This window comes from Falco cherrug, chromosome 1 (assembly GCF_023634085.1).
Source record: "Falco cherrug isolate bFalChe1 chromosome 1, bFalChe1.pri, whole genome shotgun sequence".
In the NCBI taxonomy this organism is placed as follows: domain Eukaryota; kingdom Metazoa; phylum Chordata; class Aves; order Falconiformes; family Falconidae; genus Falco; species Falco cherrug.
Genome location: NC_073697.1, coordinates 15,808,327 through 15,825,761, shown reverse-complemented (window position 1 = coordinate 15,825,761; position 17,435 = coordinate 15,808,327). Strand labels below are relative to the sequence as shown.

Below are 17,435 nucleotides of genomic sequence, written 5' to 3'. Positions count from 1 at the left end.
AAAGGGTTATGCTGGAGTGTACTGGCTGGTCCTGTCCCACTGGACGTTTTCCAATGCCATTAGTATGGTAGAATCAGTGAAAAAGCAGAGATGCAAAGCGGTGATGACATAGTGTTAATAGGGGCTTTGGCTTGGGGCTGCAGGGAGTGCAGCAGACCATCCATCTGCTCTCCTGCATGTTTGACTTAGCAAGTGGCTACAGCAGAGGGCAAGAGTAAGAACTGGGAAGTAACAAGCTCCCTCTGAAGGCTTACGTTGCTGTTTGTCTGTGTACATTACTTGTCATACCATCCAGGGGTTTTGTTGCTGTTGTTTGTCTTCAGCAGCAACATGATCTAAATGTGATGTGTGTTGTTAAATTCAAACAAGGATGTCTTGAGTCCATCAGAAAATGTTCTTTTTGGAACATTCACCTCAAAAGAAGCCAAATGCTGACTTTGAAGAAACTTGTGATTTTGAACCCAAATTAATCAAGTATTTGAATAACATATTCTGGAAACATACTTTCCTAAGTCAACTGGAAAAGGTACTGCACAGTGCAGCATGCATAATGGCGATGAACCAAAGGAGCTATCAGAGCACGAGCAAAATTAAGCATCATCTGTTACACACCCAGCAAAACAGTAGATTAGAAGTAATGATAATTATTATCAGAGCTATCATTGGATTAAAAATAGTTTTAACTCCTTAAGCAGAAGCCCTGTTAATCAACTTGTACTAGAACAGGGAATTCAAAAACACTGGCGGGTATTTTGTTTTATTACTTGCAGGTGATACAGTACTGCAAAAATCCAGAAACATTGACAGTGATTTATTATAGATTCTGATGTGGTAGAGAATTTAGATGCCTCTTATTTGTTGCTTAACTTGAAGCACACTTCATAGCGATGAAATTCCATGTTGTTGCTGAATTTATTCAGAGGTGAGAATAAAAAATACTTTTAAAAAAATCAAACCCAAAATACCGTAAATGGCACATGAGAATCCAAGACACCTTCAGAAAATAGTGAGCAGTTGTAGAAGTGACCCATTGACATGTAAAATGTCCCATTTACTTGCGGAATTGTTCAGTTATCCATTGACATTCCCTGCTTTTTTCACATTTATTTCTCAAACATCGCAAAGAATGTTGCTAAATCAGAACTGTGATTTAGCGCTCTGTAATTAATTTGCATTATGGTATTCATATAAATGGAAGAAATTTGCCAATTGTGTATTTACTGGGGCTGTTAAACGGTGTCTGGTTTACAAAATACAATTTTGTCTGCCTGTGGCTTTGTGGAAGAGGTATCACTTGTATTTGTCTTGTGACCTTGGTGCAACCCTCTCCCCCACGTTCTCTTAATGATGGACCGACTTAATTTGTAGCTGCAGTCTAATGAGAGACTAGAAATGTGTTAGAGGGTGTAACAGGGATGCCCGTTGACCAATTTTTGCAAAATTATTATTATTGGTGCTTATAAAGTGAAATTAACTACCCTAGTGTTTGCTTACATACATACATATCTATACATACCTATCCAGTTTCTCTGTGTGTATATATACATATGTACTGTAGCATTTAGAATTATTTTTCAATAGCTAGGATTACATGTGTTTGTTTCCCGTTTGTGTAATCCAATAGTTCTTTCTTCTAATAAATCACAGACAAAATGCTGCGTGACAAGGGAGGGAACTGCAGCCTCTTTGGAGTGCGTAGTGTATGTGCTTGAATTCCTTCAGCATCTGAGTGGCCCATACAGCAAAATCTTCACAGTGTTCCCAGCTGAAGTGATTTCTTGCGTTCCTCTTACTTTGAGCCTTGGGTGTTTGCACAAGATGAATGCTTTTTTTTCCCCTGCCTGTGTTTATATCTGTAAAGTGGGTGTAGGGAGAGCAAATGCCCAAAGTATCAGGAACTGAAACGGGATGTCTTAAGGCTGGCTTAAGGCCAAGATGAAATACATCTTTCTTGGCAGCAGGGTTGCTTGAGACAGCCCTGTGATACTGGATAGCTTATTTTTTTTAATCGGTTAGGCTCGTCCCTACCTCGGCTGACCTCCTTTGTTGGGCAGTGGGCAGATCCGTGCTCAACCACTGGGGTCTCACGTGTCCTTCCTGGTGTGAGGGCCAGGAGAAGAGGAGGTGCGCAAAGTGAATGATGCTCTTAGGGTGATGTTATGTCTGTCGTTCTGTTAGGAGATTGCCCGTATCCCCCGGGAGAAGCTAGTCAACACATGGCCTGGGGAAGCTGCATGCCAGCAAAGGACGGAGCAACCTGTCATTGCTCCACACCTTTGTTGGCCTGCTGACTGGAAATGGTGCCCGCTGGATTTGTGGTGCCTGCCCTGGTTGGTATGCTGAAGGAGATGTCCCCCCCATGCCACCGTGCTGTCTCTCTTGCCTGCGTCCTCCATCAGGCACCACCGAGCCCTGTGCCCAGCTGGCTCAAGCGTTTTGGTGTCAGTGACAGGCAGCAGCTGTTGGAGTGTCTCACTCCTCCTTAGGACGAGTGTTCGCTCTGCTCAGTCGGGATTGCATTTATAACACATTTGCTTTCTGTGCCAGAGACAATCAGTGAGGAATATGGTTGGGGTCAGTATTTTCTTAGGGGCCTTTCCAGAGGAATGCAACATACGGCTGCTGGCCCTGGGGAGCTGTGCGGCCCCTGTGAGCTGTGCAGCTGAGGGGCGCCGTGTCAGCCCCAGGAAGATGCTTCTCTGAAAATTCTGATAAGGCAGAAGGGAGAAGCAAGAATCAGTTTCAGTAAGTGTCTGCAAACATTTTTTTGTTTGTTTGTTTGGGGTTTTTGGGTTTTGGAGGTTTTTGGTTTTTGGGGTTTTTTTGGGGGGTGGGGTGGGTTTTTTTTGTTCCCCCCCCTGGCCTGTATGCTTGGCACCCTTCCTCTCCAAGCTGTGCAAATCTTGCTGGAAGTTGATGCTTCCATTGCTGCTTTCCTTTTTTTTTCCGTTTTCCAGTTCTGCGTATGAATGCCAGCAGTGAGTGAGCTTTTGGTGAGAGCAGAAAGGTGTTGCAGAAAGATTGCTCATTGAGCCATCTTTCCTAGAAGGAAGGGCTGCAGCAGGGTGGGGACCTGCAGTAGGGAATGCAGTAGGGTCCTGGTCTGCAGCAAATCCAGAGGTTCTTGAGCTGCCTGCTTCTGTACTCACTGCTTGCTGGCAGGGGAATGGTCACTCAGCCCTTAATTACTACATGAGTTTCACCTTTCAGTTGTAACAGGACAGAAAATTTGATTTATGGTTTTAATGGCAAAAAGATACAGGTCAATCAGGGTATTAATCAGCTATTGCATTAAAATGTTGATGACTTACTGATCTTAAATGATTTGTTAAATACTTCAGAAGAGTTGCTGCAGGTACTGTGAAACGTAGTCATGCACATAATAGAACAAATGAGGTAGAGAACCTAGTGAGTACCTTCAATTAAAAATGTGGGCATTTTTACTCATAGCAGTTCATTGCCTAGTGTGCAGTCAATGGCAATATCATAAAATATCTAATGAACTGAAATAATTAGTAGTGTATGACTGTTACAACTGTTGTATAAGAAAAATACATATAATTGTATAGTATGTATCATATAATAGTATAATTGTATAATACGATAATGTGAAAGCCACATCATTTTTCCGGCTCCTGTTTTTTAAAATTAACTCTAGTGTCTCTACCTTTATGGAATTCCGCAAACAAAGATTACCAGATTGGAGCAACTTCCCCCCCCCCCCCCCCCCATAAAGTTTTGCAAATACAAATGGGCACAAATAAAATATTTCATGTTCCAGACACAGTATGAGTGGAATTTTTTTAAGAAGTAAAAGCCTGCTTTCACAGGGGACACTGAATACTTGAAATTTGACAGAACAAAAACATTTTGGTGTTTTGTAGTTTAAAATAATGTTTCACTTTTATGTAACTGACAAAAGGCTCAGGTGAAAGAGAGGTGCTTAACTTCGTGCAGGATAATGAAAATTGCACGCTGGCAAGATTAAGTGTGTATTTTGTAGGTCATTTTTTTGTATGAGCAAGAATGCAGTGTTATAGGTGATGGCATTATGAAGAATCTTAAACCTTGAAAAGACCAAGAAGAGTAAAAAAACCCCTTGATTTCTTGCATTTCCATGGATTAACGCACAGTTCCTTTCTCGAAGCTCCCCAGGTCAGTTCGCTGGCAGCCTGATGGAAGGCGTGTTGAAGTTAACTGGAAGTGGGCTGTTAACTTCTAATACATTTTGGAACAGAGCTCCAGTGAATTCCTTTCTTCCTTGTAGGGAGATAACTTCAGCACCATGTCAGAATAATTTAAAAAAATAAAAGTCTTTGCAAGGTTTATTTTATTTTTCACTTAAGCAGTGAGGGAAATTTGTAAGTGAACATGGTTATCAAAATATGTAAAAATGGTGCCTAGAAATGGGTTCTTATCTCATGTAATTGCTTTATAATTGTTGGGGAGGGGAATCAGATTAGGGAGGATGAATATTTCCAATGGTGAAGTTAATACACTTTTATGAATAGTGACTGTAAGTCTGCATTCCATGAAGTCAGTGGGAGTTCGGAGGTTTTGCAGAATTGGAGCTAGTATTTGCAAATTTTCAGCTTTATGTAAGCAAGTTTGGGGGTTTTTTTGGTTGGTTTTTTGGTTGGGTTTTTTGTTTTGTTTTGTTTAAGGAATAAATTAAAGCTTTGATTAAAAGTTTTGATTAGAATATTTTTTGAAGTAGGAAGTGTTAATCTTGAAGGTATAATTTTTTTTTTCTTGTCTTCTCTTTCTCTCCTACTCTTCATTATCTTACTTGAAAATAAAATACAGGAACACTTCCATGAAGCTTAAAAATCAGTAAAGCAGTGACTGTTTTTCATGCATACATTGAAAACATACTTTTAAAAATATATTTTTTTTTTTATTACTCAAGTGTGGTGTTGTGAGACTCAGCAGGACTTGCTGCATTTTGTACCTGAAGTTAAAAGTATATGTGTGGGACATTAGTCAAGCATCAGGTGGTTTTAGTGAAAATTATACTTTTACCAATTATTACCTTTTAACTAAAATTTTGTATACATAAAGTTACTGTTTTGATGTCAATAACTGTATTAGGAAGAATAAATCATTCGTCAGTGCCCGTAACAAACTTTTCTATCCAAAGATAAAAAGAGTGTGTAAACACATGAAATCTTGTGCTGTAGGTTAGGGCATAGATGAAGATTAGAAAGGCAAAAAGTGACCTTCTGTGGAAGTTGTGCTTCACAACCATTTTGGAACTTCTTAAAAACATGCCCAAAATACTTTGTTTGCATGCTACTTCCAGTAAAAATTGTTTCTCCGGATTTGTTACAAGAACAAATATATTTGCTCCTGTGAAAGCTGGTTTAGTTTTGTTTTCACGCTAACCAAATGTGCGCTTCGCTTGACACTGTAGCTGGTGCTGGGCTGTACCCTTGCTACTGAGTAGCTGCACCCAGTTATAATGTACACCTAGTAGATGCTGTGTCTGCTGAAGCAATGCCTGCCATAGAAACAAAACAGTAATGCCCAAGTCCCACAAAGTCTGCTTTAAAAGTCCCTGTGAGTTCTTGAATAAAATGAAGTCTTCCCAGTTCTGTGAACGCAGAAACAGAGATGTGGAGAAGTGGTTTTCCTAAAACCATCCCGGAGTGACCTACAGGTTAGGGGCAGAAACTGAATTATCAGCCTGCGTATGCTAATGCCTGGCCCCGTGCTGCACCTGTCAGCAGTGCTGCTCCCCGTGACCCGTGGGTACCTGCTAGCTGATCCCATCCCACCTGCCCAGGGGATGGGAAAGGTGCTGTTGTGTCCTGCTCTGACCCATGCCCGTCGCAGGAGGGTGTATAGCAGCCAGCCCTCCAGGGACCAGATAAGTTTGGCTATCTGTTCAGAGATCCTGTTTGGGGGAAGGTGGTGCTCAGACTTCTTTATCCCTGTTAGGGACTGTTTGTTCTGGAGTATTTCTGTATTTTCTTGTCCGCCTGTGCGGTCTGGGAGGGAATTGGCCCTGCGATGTGCAGAATTTATGTTCTGTATCAAAGCAGTTTTAATGCTAGTGTCTTAGGGTTTTGGTGTGAAAAGAAAGCGTACTTGTCCTCTACGTTAGACTTGCCAAAATCAAACACTTGGTAAAGCAGGCTGCATGTCAAACAGTGATTTTTGTATCTTTACAACCTTTACTGGTATCTTTCGAAATTGGGATCTAACATGAGACATTTAGTAGGATGCAAAGGTCATTTAAACACTGTTGTTGCTGACTTGCAGTAGTTACTCTGGGCAATTTTACTTCCTTAGCAGGGGGAAGGTCAGAGGGAGGGGAGGGAGACTGTCAAGAGCTTGAAAATCAGTGTTTCCAGCCCTTCCAGGACTCGAAGCAAAAGCTGTCTGTTTGCTGGAAAGCTAGGGATCCTTCCATTCTCTCAGTCTCTTCTGTGTAAGCTGAAAATTTGTGTTGGGGCTAAAGAGACTGCAGGATATCAGCATTTAAAGATTGACTACTAAATGCGGAGTTTTAAGAAAAACCAAACACATTTAATTTTTGGCAATTGGGTGTGGAAGTCAAAGAATCAGGTAAAGATGCTGCATTTTGGATAAAAGAAAACAACCCTTTTCTGAAAGTAGGATTTTTTGGGAAAATGTCGTGAAGCTTCTGGGGACATTTAGAATGTCTCCAGACATAAAATGGGCTGGGTAGGAGTGGAATAGTCAGGAATTCACAGGAAGTTTCAAGGCTGCATAATAAAACAAAAGGCACATCACATGGATGTTCACTTCATGTAGGTGGGATCAGTGTTCCTTTTATTTTAGTTTTAATAGTGGAAGGAGCACCCAGGCTGTACTTATTTATAACCGCTGATCCTTAACTTTCATCCATATTCTCTCTATTTAGACATGCGTTCTCTCTCATGGTGCAGCATAGCTATTTTCTTTGTCCTTTAACGACTTGTTTCCTCTTCAGTCATGCTTTCATTCACTTCCTTTTGGCTCTTTCTACTAACTCTACTAATTCCCTCTTGTTGCTGCTTTTTACCCTGCCTTTCCTTTTCTCCCTAGCCCTTAATTCCTTCCATCTTTCTGTTCCTCCTTCCTTCCTGCCTTCTACCACTGGGTCAGATAGTTTTGAGCAACCAAGATGTGGGAAATTTGTGTGACGCATGTGGAATAGAGCAGTGCACTGGGAAACTTACCCTCAAAAGTCAGTACTAATTTCAGATTTCCTCATTCCTGACAAACAGCTACCTTTATAGACTAGGAAGCCTTACTAATAAGCCCTCGGAAGGCAGAGTTCCCTGTGGCACAGTGCTGTTGAAGCCCTCCTGTGGAAGTGGATGCTGACATCTCTACAGCTTGAGAGGGCACGAAGCAGCAGAGTATGCGCACTTGTGTCATGGAGAAATAGAAATACAAACCAAACTACTTAACCCCGCACCTTATATTTCTGCTGGAGTGACCTGATTTAATAAGTTAAAATGTCAGTGCTGTGACTCCACACTTCCATTTCCTTTCCCTGCTTTCTTTATGACAGTATTCCAGGGTTTTTAAAAACATCCACCAAAAGAAGGAAAGATCACGAAAAACACGCTCTTAATTGCATGCAGTTTTTAATATTCGTGGGATCTGTTTTGAAGGGTACATTTAACAGAGAGAAACGCAGCAGCCCCACACTGAATCCTTTGTCCTTCCTGCGGGGTGAAACAGTAGATAGCTTACTGTAAGTGTGGCTGGCTGCCAACCCGTGGCGCAGATTCTTTTTTTAATACTGTAAACTGGCAAGAAATCAAGAATTGCCGTTCTTCCTTTTATTTACTTTCCCTTCTGTATTAAAGAGCTCAGTAAATAAGAGAAAGTTAAATGTTGAGTGGAGGTTTCGTACTGATTGATCATTGAATAGCAGAGAATTACTGTTTTGGGTTTTTTTTTCCCCCTTTTTTCTGTTTCTTTTTGGTTGAAAGTGGAAATATCAGTTGCTTCATCTGGAATAGATCATCGCAGGGAAAAGTCTGTGCAGAGTTTGAAATGAGGACAGAGCAGAATGCATCCATCATGCATAGTTTAAAACAATCTGCAAGACTGCTTCTGATTTGATCCTTAGATGTACTTCCTCCTGATTTTCTTCCAAACTTGTGTTAATAATGAGTACTCTGTCTCTAGAAAAGACTTTTCTGTAAAGTGTACCCCCAGCCTCTGCTTGTAAGTATTTTCTTATTTGTACAACTAAGCTTCCTGAAATAGCTGCTGAGATTTTGTTTTGCTGTTATATATAAAAGTGGTAGAGGGGTGTGGAGTTCCTTCTGCTGCTTCTCAAATCCAAGGCATGCCTTGCAAGCTACTTTGCTTTCATGCTAGAAAGGAAATCGGTGTTACTGCTTTTCTGACAATTGTATCACTAAATCATTGGCAGAATTATCCCCAAGGAAAATAATTAAGTTGATACTGATATTGTGCACATTGTAATGATGTATCTGGAGAGAAATAGATTTCTGCATGAATGATAGGGGAGGACAAATTTAAATTTAAAAATTACTGTTGCTGTTAAAGACAGGCTTAATGTGAAAAATTAGCCCACAACAGATTGTTTTACATCCCAGAGCGTATTGTGGTTCATTCAAAGGTCTATTGTACTTAAAACATATTAAACATTTAGTAATATCAATGTGTATCTGTTGCTGACTTGATGAGCCTAACCTACCATACAGGTCATGTATGTACAGCTGTATTAAAGGCATTGTTGAAAAAAAATGGATTCATGTTTTGTTTCTTTTATACTTCTTGGCAAATTAGAGGTTAAGGTTTCTGGAAATGATAAGGAATATTTTTGTTCTTAAAGCAGTGGACTGTGACTGAAGAAATCTGGACTTGGTCTGCCAGATTTCTTGAAATAACTCAGTCAAGTCATCGGTTGCCTTTTCCTTTTTTTATTCCCCCCCCCCCCCCCCCCCCTCCTCTTTCCTTGCTCTCAGAGTTCTTCATCTGTAAAATGGAGATAATCCTGTTCCCTTACCAAATGGCACTATGATATAGATAAATTCATAACTCTTTGTGGGACAGTGCAGTAGTACTTAGTGGGTTCAGCATAAATATTCACATTAGTGATTCCTGGTAAAGAATTATTGAGAAAACTGTATTAACTCAAAGTTGGGAGTATTTTCTTCCAGAAGCAGAGAAGGTCTGAGGCATAGTTTCCAATCTGCAATGCCCGAACGAGGGACACAAGAAATGTTTATGCAGGAAATTTAGTAGTTTACAAGTTTCCTTCCTTTGGTTCCTTCCTTCCTTTTAGTTAGAAAGAAAATTTTTTTTCATACTCTGCTGGACGAGCCTGAATTTTCTGAAGTAAATTATTTTCAAATATAAAAGGAATAGGCACATTTTTGTGGACATTTGTGTAGGTGTATTGGAACAAAAATTAATGCGTAAACAAACTATTTCAAGATGATCAAATTCAAGAGATGATCCAATGAATTGAGAGCAACTTTTCTAACCAATAATTTAAAAAAGCCTTCTCCTGCAAAAGCTCAGATCAGAAAACATCCCAAATCTCAATGATAGCCATCAGAAATCTTCCCCTCGTTCTCCCTTTTCTTTTATCCTGAAACTGTATTTCAAGCTCATTCAAGATACGTAGGAATGATTTCTTGAAAAATGACAGGTAGAACTATCACAAACTTGTTACCATTTTAAGGGTGTTGGATACGATGCATAATTATCTTGAATACAGTTTCGTTTTTGCTGCCTTCTCAGTGTAGCACACTGCAGGGAAAACTCAGATTCTTTCTTCAATGATTCCTGATGTTAAAGGGAGAAATAAGTAGGTAGCAACTCTGTTTTCACCGGTGTTTTACAGTCTTTATTTTTGGTAATGTGGTTGTTTATTTGAAGTGTAAGTGACTTTCATTTCATCCCTATTTTATCACCCACATTAGAGGAAAATAAATACCTGCACAGAGTTTGAGTTATAATGTGGCCATGTGACTTGATAGGGGTCTGCTGATACGTGTTTCTCCTTTGATACTGTGAGCAGATTATCTTGAATAGCTAACGGATTTCAGTATATATTTTTAAAATGCAGGAAAAAGTAGTTGATAAAAATATTACAGTGACTTTATTTAACAAGGAAGAGTGTATTGCAGTAGTATTTCAGGATGACTCTTAACCACATTCAGGTATTTCTCCTGTGGATCTCCAAAAGCTAGGTTTTTTGTGGTGCTTCAGCTATATATTTGGAAGAAAGAGAAAATGGTTTTATCACTTGCTTCCTACTGACATCCTCCGTTCTTACAGTAACAATTTTCCTTGGCTGTTGCAGCATGTGCTAGGAGATTGCAGATTCTGTGTCTGTACATAGACCTGATACCTCAGAAACCGTCTTTTATCCGATACGCCTGTAAGGCAATTATCATGAGTCAGATAAACCCTCCACCCCAGGTTTCTTGTTATGGGTCAGGCCAGAGCAAGACCTTTTCTGGTCAGGGAGCCAGTCTGTAAATTAACGTCAGTGAGAATTACGGGTAAAATCCCCAGACGTGGCTAGGGTCCAAAATTGGTAGCAAGACCGGTAATTTAAATGTCTGCCCCTCCTGGACAAAAATGAGCTGGTTGCATCTCGTTCTTTCTCTCATCCTGACAAGGGTCATTTCTGATGTGTCCAAGTAAGACCAAGAAGATAAGTTGGAGGAGGAGGAAAAAGCATGTCTTCCTCCTTCCCTTCAGTAAGTTCACGTTTGTCCTCACAAGTAGGTCTTCCGCTTTTGTTCCCCAGCTCCTTAAACCAGAGGAGGGATGTCCCACTGATTGTCCCTCTCAGCAGGTCACAACCTTAGCTGTTCTGTGTTTTATCCCCCCTGCTGAGGCCATATACCACTCACTGCTTTCACTCCTTCCCTTCCTTTGCCAGGTCATGTCCGATTTTCTCCTCTCTAACAGGGCTTAGACCAACTACAGTCCTGGCCAGCTTCTTACTCCCTTCCCAGAGCTGGGGGCTGCCAGGCAGTGTGACACTTGTGGCCTCAGGACCTCCCTCACCTCCCTGGCCGCCTCCTCTCCGCCACAGCACCTGTGGCGGTATCAGTCACAAAGGGATTTTCTTTATTGCATTAAGCTTGTGAGAGAAGATTTAGTAGGTGTGTCGCAGTGCCATTAGCCTCCTGTGACCCCGTGTCTCAGCAAATCCTGTTGTGGCTGTGAGGAATTTGTTTTGGTTTGAGCAAATTCTCCTTGAAGTATTAGAGCCATCTTGGAGGAAACTGTTTTCTCTACCCACGGTGCCATCTTCTTAATACTGGGTCGCTGGACCTGCTGCTGGTGGTAGAATCATTACACCAGTCTTGAGTAACATCCCACCTGGCAATGGGAAACTTGAAAATACAATTAATTGAGTTTTCTTAGATCATGTGGTGATGAAATCTTTTGTAACAAACTTTTATACAGGAACAGAAGTTTTATGTTTGTGGTAATAATGTTCATAAAAGATGTTTTGGTGTACTTAGAGCAAAGTAACGTTTCAACATTTGGAGGACAACCACAAAATCTATTAAAAAAAATAAATAATGTTGCCACATACATAGACAAAAGAAATCTGTCAAAGTTTCTTGATGTTTGTCTATAGTGCAAACCAGTTAACAAGTTCTTTCCCTACGTGAAAGAGCAGCATCTCGTTACAACACCTTGAAATCTTTAAATAACTTAAAGGCTCTTTTCTTTGATGAGAATTTCACTTTGTGACACCTTGGTGACAGGGTTGTTAGTTAATTATTATCTTTATTAGGGGCGTTGCCTTGTTTAAATATCTGCAAAAGTATCTTGTTTGTGGCACGCTGATGCTGCTTGAGCACATTCTGTTGTACGTGAGCAGCCTTCAGATCATAATGAAGAACAGAAAATGTTCTACCGTCCTTCAGATCCTGAACAGAGCTCTGCTGAAATGTCATTGGAAAAGATTGAGGAGCCTGAGCCTAGCTTGGCAAAAAAGTAAACAAAATAGGATTTTTAGGTGAGATGCAGGTGGGATTTGACTGTGCAAGTACAAAAATGAGATCTAAACCAGCAGGTTAGTCTCCTGCAGAATTCCAGTGACACAATGACTAGAATTGACTTGGTGTGGGTCTTCTGGTGTGTAAATGCCTGTTTCCTCTATGACTGCATTGCCTTTTTTTTCTGGGAATTGCTCAGTCATCATGCCCAGGGGATTGGATTCCACACAAATATACAGGAGCAGTTTCTAGATTCTTTGGAAAAATTCATCGGAAGGAGGGATATTGGTGTTTCTGTTAGATGGACACACCACGGCAAGATCTGCTGCCCAGTATTTGGGGTCTGAGGTCCAGTTACTGCCTTTACTTTCGGGTGTTCAAACACTTTATCACAGGTGAGTGTCAGGGGGCTAGAATAAATTGCAGAGCAAGTGCACGTTCACTCCACCTGACTGAAAATATTTTCTTTTGACCCCATAAATTTTCATTTATCTTGGGCAGAGACAGAGACTCACTGCGGCTGTGCAATGAGGAAGGTGGCGCACACATTCCAGCTCCTATTCCAAAGACCTTTCATAAACTTGGCATGTGTTAGCTATTGGATAAAATGTGGACCCCTAAGTGGAAGGTTACTGCTAAGATGAACTTTCATTGCTAGATACAGGAAGGATTTAAGACCCATTCTCAGCATTTTTTTCTGCTAGGAAATGTAAAAAGCTTTCCATTTAACATGATAATTTTGGGGGATCTTACTCTGAAGCTTTCATTATCCTTGTGTGTTACTTAGGAAGAATAAGAAGATAACTTTTGGCTATGGATAAGCATTGTTGGAATTTAATGTTGTTTAATTAAGATAATCAAAGGGTCAAGTAATTTCATGAATTGTTAGGTATTGTTTCATTTTTAGTACAGTGAATATGGTCCCTGGAGTTGAGGAACAGTGATTGTTAACAGTTCTTTTACCGTCTGGCACCATGAAAAAAATACCCTTTGTGTTGTTCTAGCATGATGAAAAAATAGATAAATAAATAGGATTTGTGAGTTTTCTTTAAAGGCTTTTCCACAGGGCAATTGATTTTATTTTAGCCTCTACAAGACAGACCAAGATAAGAAAAAAAAATACATATTTTTCTCTCTCTCTCTTTCCCAGATCCAGTGTAAATGAAAGAAGACTGATACGTACTTACAGATCTTTAAAATACCTTAAGAGTTTTTATTTGGCTTTCTGAAGAGAAGATTATTGTCCTGTATTGTTAGTTACTCCTGCAGTAACTAACGTAGGTTTTGCAATAATTTTGAGTGCCCTTCGGCCCCTTTATGCAGAACTTCATAATATGCCATGACAAGCATCTTGCACAAGGTTTTTTGAGGTGGGAAAATTTATATTTAATTAGGTTGTAGATAAAGTAAAGGCTCAGCTCTACCATGTTAATCTGTTGGAAGTTTCTGCAGTGAGTTTCCCCATCAAGTCTATATTCTCTGTCAAGGTCAAAAGTATCACTTTCTTCAAAAGTGAACACATAACCTTTTGTTTAAGGAAGTAGTAGTCTGCTTTGAAAGAGACCTATACAAAAAATTAAATGGGTAGAATCAGAAATGCAAGTTAAATCAGAAGGCTTTTTAATACATGTGAAGAAGTTCCATTTACTACTCAGCTGAGGTTTTCCACATTGCATGATTAGACAAATACAAAATTAAATAACAGAAGTCAGGATCAGATGCATTTTGAGGGTTTCTTGCTTGTTCTTAAAGTGTACTGTTCTTTCTAGGAGAATATTCTTTGGGTAAATACCAGGTCTAGCTGTAAACTGCAAAATCAGCTTGACATCTTACTTAAAAGGTGCCTTCATGTTAAAGGCAATATAATGTCATTAAAATACTGTTTGCCATGAAGAGAAATGCAATGTAATGCTATATTTAACTGCTTTGTAAGAGTCAAGCTCTTGTGATGAGAAAATTTCAATGACATTTCTAATATAAAAATACATTTTGCAAGTCTGTAACCTTCTTCAACGTGTACACTTGGATTTATATATTGGTTGTCTTCTTGGAAGGAGGCATGGATGTTTTCAGTGTTTTTCAAAGTATGAATAGAATTACAAATTTCTTGTAATGAGAAAGGTACCGGTTGTATTTTTCAGCGTATAGATGTTTAAAAGCTGGTATCAGTATATTAGCCATTACAGATCAACCAGTAAGTATATTTGTGAGGTGAAAAAAGTAGCTGTTTTCTGCATTAAAGTAATTAAAGTGTAAAAAGTGCTTTAGAAAAATGTGCAGTAGAAAGTTTCCTCATGTCTATAGCTTTATGCTTAAAGACCTAATTCTGTAGTCTTACTTAGAGAGCATTAAGCAGAGTGGGATGTGATTGGGAAGATGCTTCAGGACTGATCCTGTAGCAAGACGTGGTTCAGCCTCGGTCAACCTTTGGGGCAAGGCGTATTGTGGAGGGCATCTGTTGGATTCAAGAGGGTTTACCAGTTCAGGAGAGCAGTCAAACTCTCCGGGCAAGCAATTGTTTCGTTGGGCACAGGTGTATCTGTGTGAACGTTTTGGTGTGGGTCCGGAGTACACTTCTGAAGCAAGTCCGCTCATTGTCCCTGCTTCCTGCAGACGTGCACATGTTGCTGAACGGGCTCAGGGTGTGCAGATGGGTTTCTTTTTGGGCGGCGCTAAACCAAAAGATTTTTTCAACTTTGTTAATACCCATTCAGTGAGCTGGACCAGACTGGGTGTAGGTGAAAGTGAAACCGTCTGAACAAAGCATGGACACTGGGTCCTCCGTATCCTATGTTTTGCCCTCTAGATTGACTCCTATGGATTTGCGCCACTGGCTGTTGTCATGGCCTGTCCTGTCTCAGGCAGTGACTGATAGCAGATGCCTAGGGAAGAAGGTAAAAGGCAAGCACGTAGTAGTGCTTTCCCAATATATTTTCCCAGCTTTCAGCAATCTGCATCTCACAAACTTCCTGAAACAGAGATGGTATCTTTGGTTTAATAGCCCTTGATAGATTTTTCTTCCATTAGTTTGTCTGATTGTTTTTAAAACCATGTGCATTTTTATCATCGACAATATCCTGTGCAGTGAGTTCTATGGCAGAACAATGTATGTGTTAACAAGTACCTTCTTTTGTTTGTTTTGAATTTGCTACCTGATAATTTCATTTGATGCTCCTTTGTTCTTACCTTGTAAGAGACAAATGATTCCTTATCCACTGCCTTTATGCTGCTCCATTTATCACAGATCTCTTTGATACCACCTTGATCATTTGTCTTCCAGGCTGAAAAATCCATGTCTATTTAGTTCCTTGAACAGAACCCATTTCATACCTTTGATCATCCCTGTTCTTCTCTGCCTTTCTTAGTTCTGTTACGTCTTTTTTGAGACTGGAGGACTGCATGCAAGCTAGATAACATACTCCCTGTAGCATCTGTTGTTTAAATGTGGGGCTTAATGATGTGTTTGGTGGTCTACATTCCTGATAATTGTTAACAGTGTTTGGTTTTTTTCAACTGCTGCTGCTGAAACTAGACCAGGATTTTCTTAAGTATGTCCCTAATGAGCGCAGATCTTTCTCTATAGTGGTGAGAGCTCAGGCAGAGCCTGTATTGTATACATAGGGTTGAGGTGGTTTTCCTCCCCACCCATCCTCAGCACCAGTCCCTACAATTCTTTATACCTGTCAGTATTGAGTTTTGTCTTCCATTTTATGATCTAGTCCTTTGCTATGTGAGATCATTTGCAGTTCTCTCAGCTAGCCTTTGTATCGCTAGGAGTGACTTAGTATCAGTAAGGTACTGTTTTCTGCATACTGTTTTTCCCCTTTTCCAACACATTTATTCATCTGTGTCCTACAAAACTCCTGTGGAACTCTGATACTCATCTGTTTTCATAGAGAAACTGAATGTTTAACACCATCTTTTATTTCTCATCTTCCAACAAGTTATTTATTTCTGTGGAGGTCAAACTAGCTGATTGATCTGATCGTGATTGTCCTCACCTACATTGATTCTCTAGCAATGCTAATAGATTTATGAGGCAGTTGTGCGAATGCCATGTTGACTTTTCTCCAGCATGCTGTGTCTAGCTCTGTGTTCAGAGACTTCTGTTCTTTGTGAGAGTTCCTATCAGTTTGCTCAATGTGTATGTCAAATTAATTGTTTTGTAGTTTTCTGGATCACCCTGAAAGCCCTATTAGGAGATTGGCACTGTGTTTGCTATCGCACCTTTTTCTGGTACAGAGCTGGGTTTAAGTAAGATTAACATGAGCAGTAATAGCTATGTGTATCTTAAGTTCCTGAAGAAGTTGAGGGAATGCCATCTTACGCTTGTGATCTGTTACCATTTGTTTTGCCAGTATTTATCTTCTGATCTTAATCACTGATGCTTAATTTTCAGACTGATTCTCAACCCAGGAAAAAAAAAAAAAAAAGATTTCAGTCAGAGTATCATCTGCCTAACCGCTTCCATAGTGAGCACAGCAGCAATAAAATTGTTTAGTTTTGTTGTTGTTCGAGGTTTTTTGGTTTGATTTAGTTCTGTTTCTACTTCAGCCTTTTCTGATCTGTACAAATTCATAGACAGATCCATGCCAGGGTTTCTTGTCAGACACAGATAGATTAGATTATCCAGAAACAGAATGGATAGCCTTTGTTCCTTTGGGACAGTCCCATCAGCTTTCTGTTCCCTTTAACCCCAGGCAGCAAGAAGGGACCAGAGCAGAGCTCAAAGTGAAGTCTGCAAGTGAAGTGAACCTCCTTTGAGAATGCACTGATGAGTTGGAGGAACTTGAACTTCTGAGTTGTGTGGGCTTTTTTTTGGTGGTTGTTCATTGTTGTTTGTTTTGAGTGGGGGTTTTGGGGTGGTTGTGTTTGGCTGGGGTTCTGGTGTGTTTGGGGGGGGGGAGTTTGGTGTGGGTGTTGGTGTTTTTTTTGTTTTAATTCTCTTTAATATTTCCTTTAAAGACAGTTAGGGAACTAAACATGCAGTTATCTTAGTGCAGCATTAGGATTTCATAATTAAAGTCACAATGGCAGGAAATGCAGAAGTTTAGGTTTCGGTAGCAATATTAGCTACATATGGACTGTCTTCACTTCCTGCTTTTCATAATCAATTCGTATTTACATTCCTTGTGACCTACATTAATAGCTGAGCAACTTGCAAAACATCATGATCTTTATCCTAACGGTGTTTCTGGGAAGTGTGTGTGTGTAAAATCAATTTTTAGGCAAAGAATTCAGTTTAAGTGATTTACTCTATTCTGTGTATGAAGCTCACAGAGCTTGGAAATAAATGCAGGCTTTTGGAGTCCCATCCCAAGGTTAACATACTTGTTTTTATTTCCCGTAAGGTTAGTAACTTTGGTAAGATTTTGGGGGAGAGACCTCCCTGTAAGCAGTGTAAAGAGGAGAATGAAGGTGTTTGGATCATGAACATCTCCCCAAGGAGGAGACCTAAAGATTGGA

At 40.0% G+C, this 17,435-nt stretch overlaps 1 protein-coding gene across 5 annotated transcripts in view; it reads left to right on the top strand.

The window, feature by feature from the left end:
- NR3C2 (nuclear receptor subfamily 3 group C member 2) overlaps window positions 1–17,435 on the top strand; it is a 214,362-nt gene that overhangs the window by 31,411 nt on the left and 165,516 nt on the right. The window contains exon 1 of one of the 5 annotated variants that reach the window (XM_055719886.1): window positions 7,854–8,190. The exons of the other annotated variants lie outside the window; for them this stretch is intronic. Within the exon in view, the coding sequence (XP_055575861.1) occupies window positions 8,093–8,190 (98 nt within the window). The 5' untranslated portion in view covers window positions 7,854–8,092. Of the gene's footprint in view, window positions 1–7,853; window positions 8,191–17,435 lie in introns of those variants that run through there. 5 annotated transcript variants of the gene reach the window in all.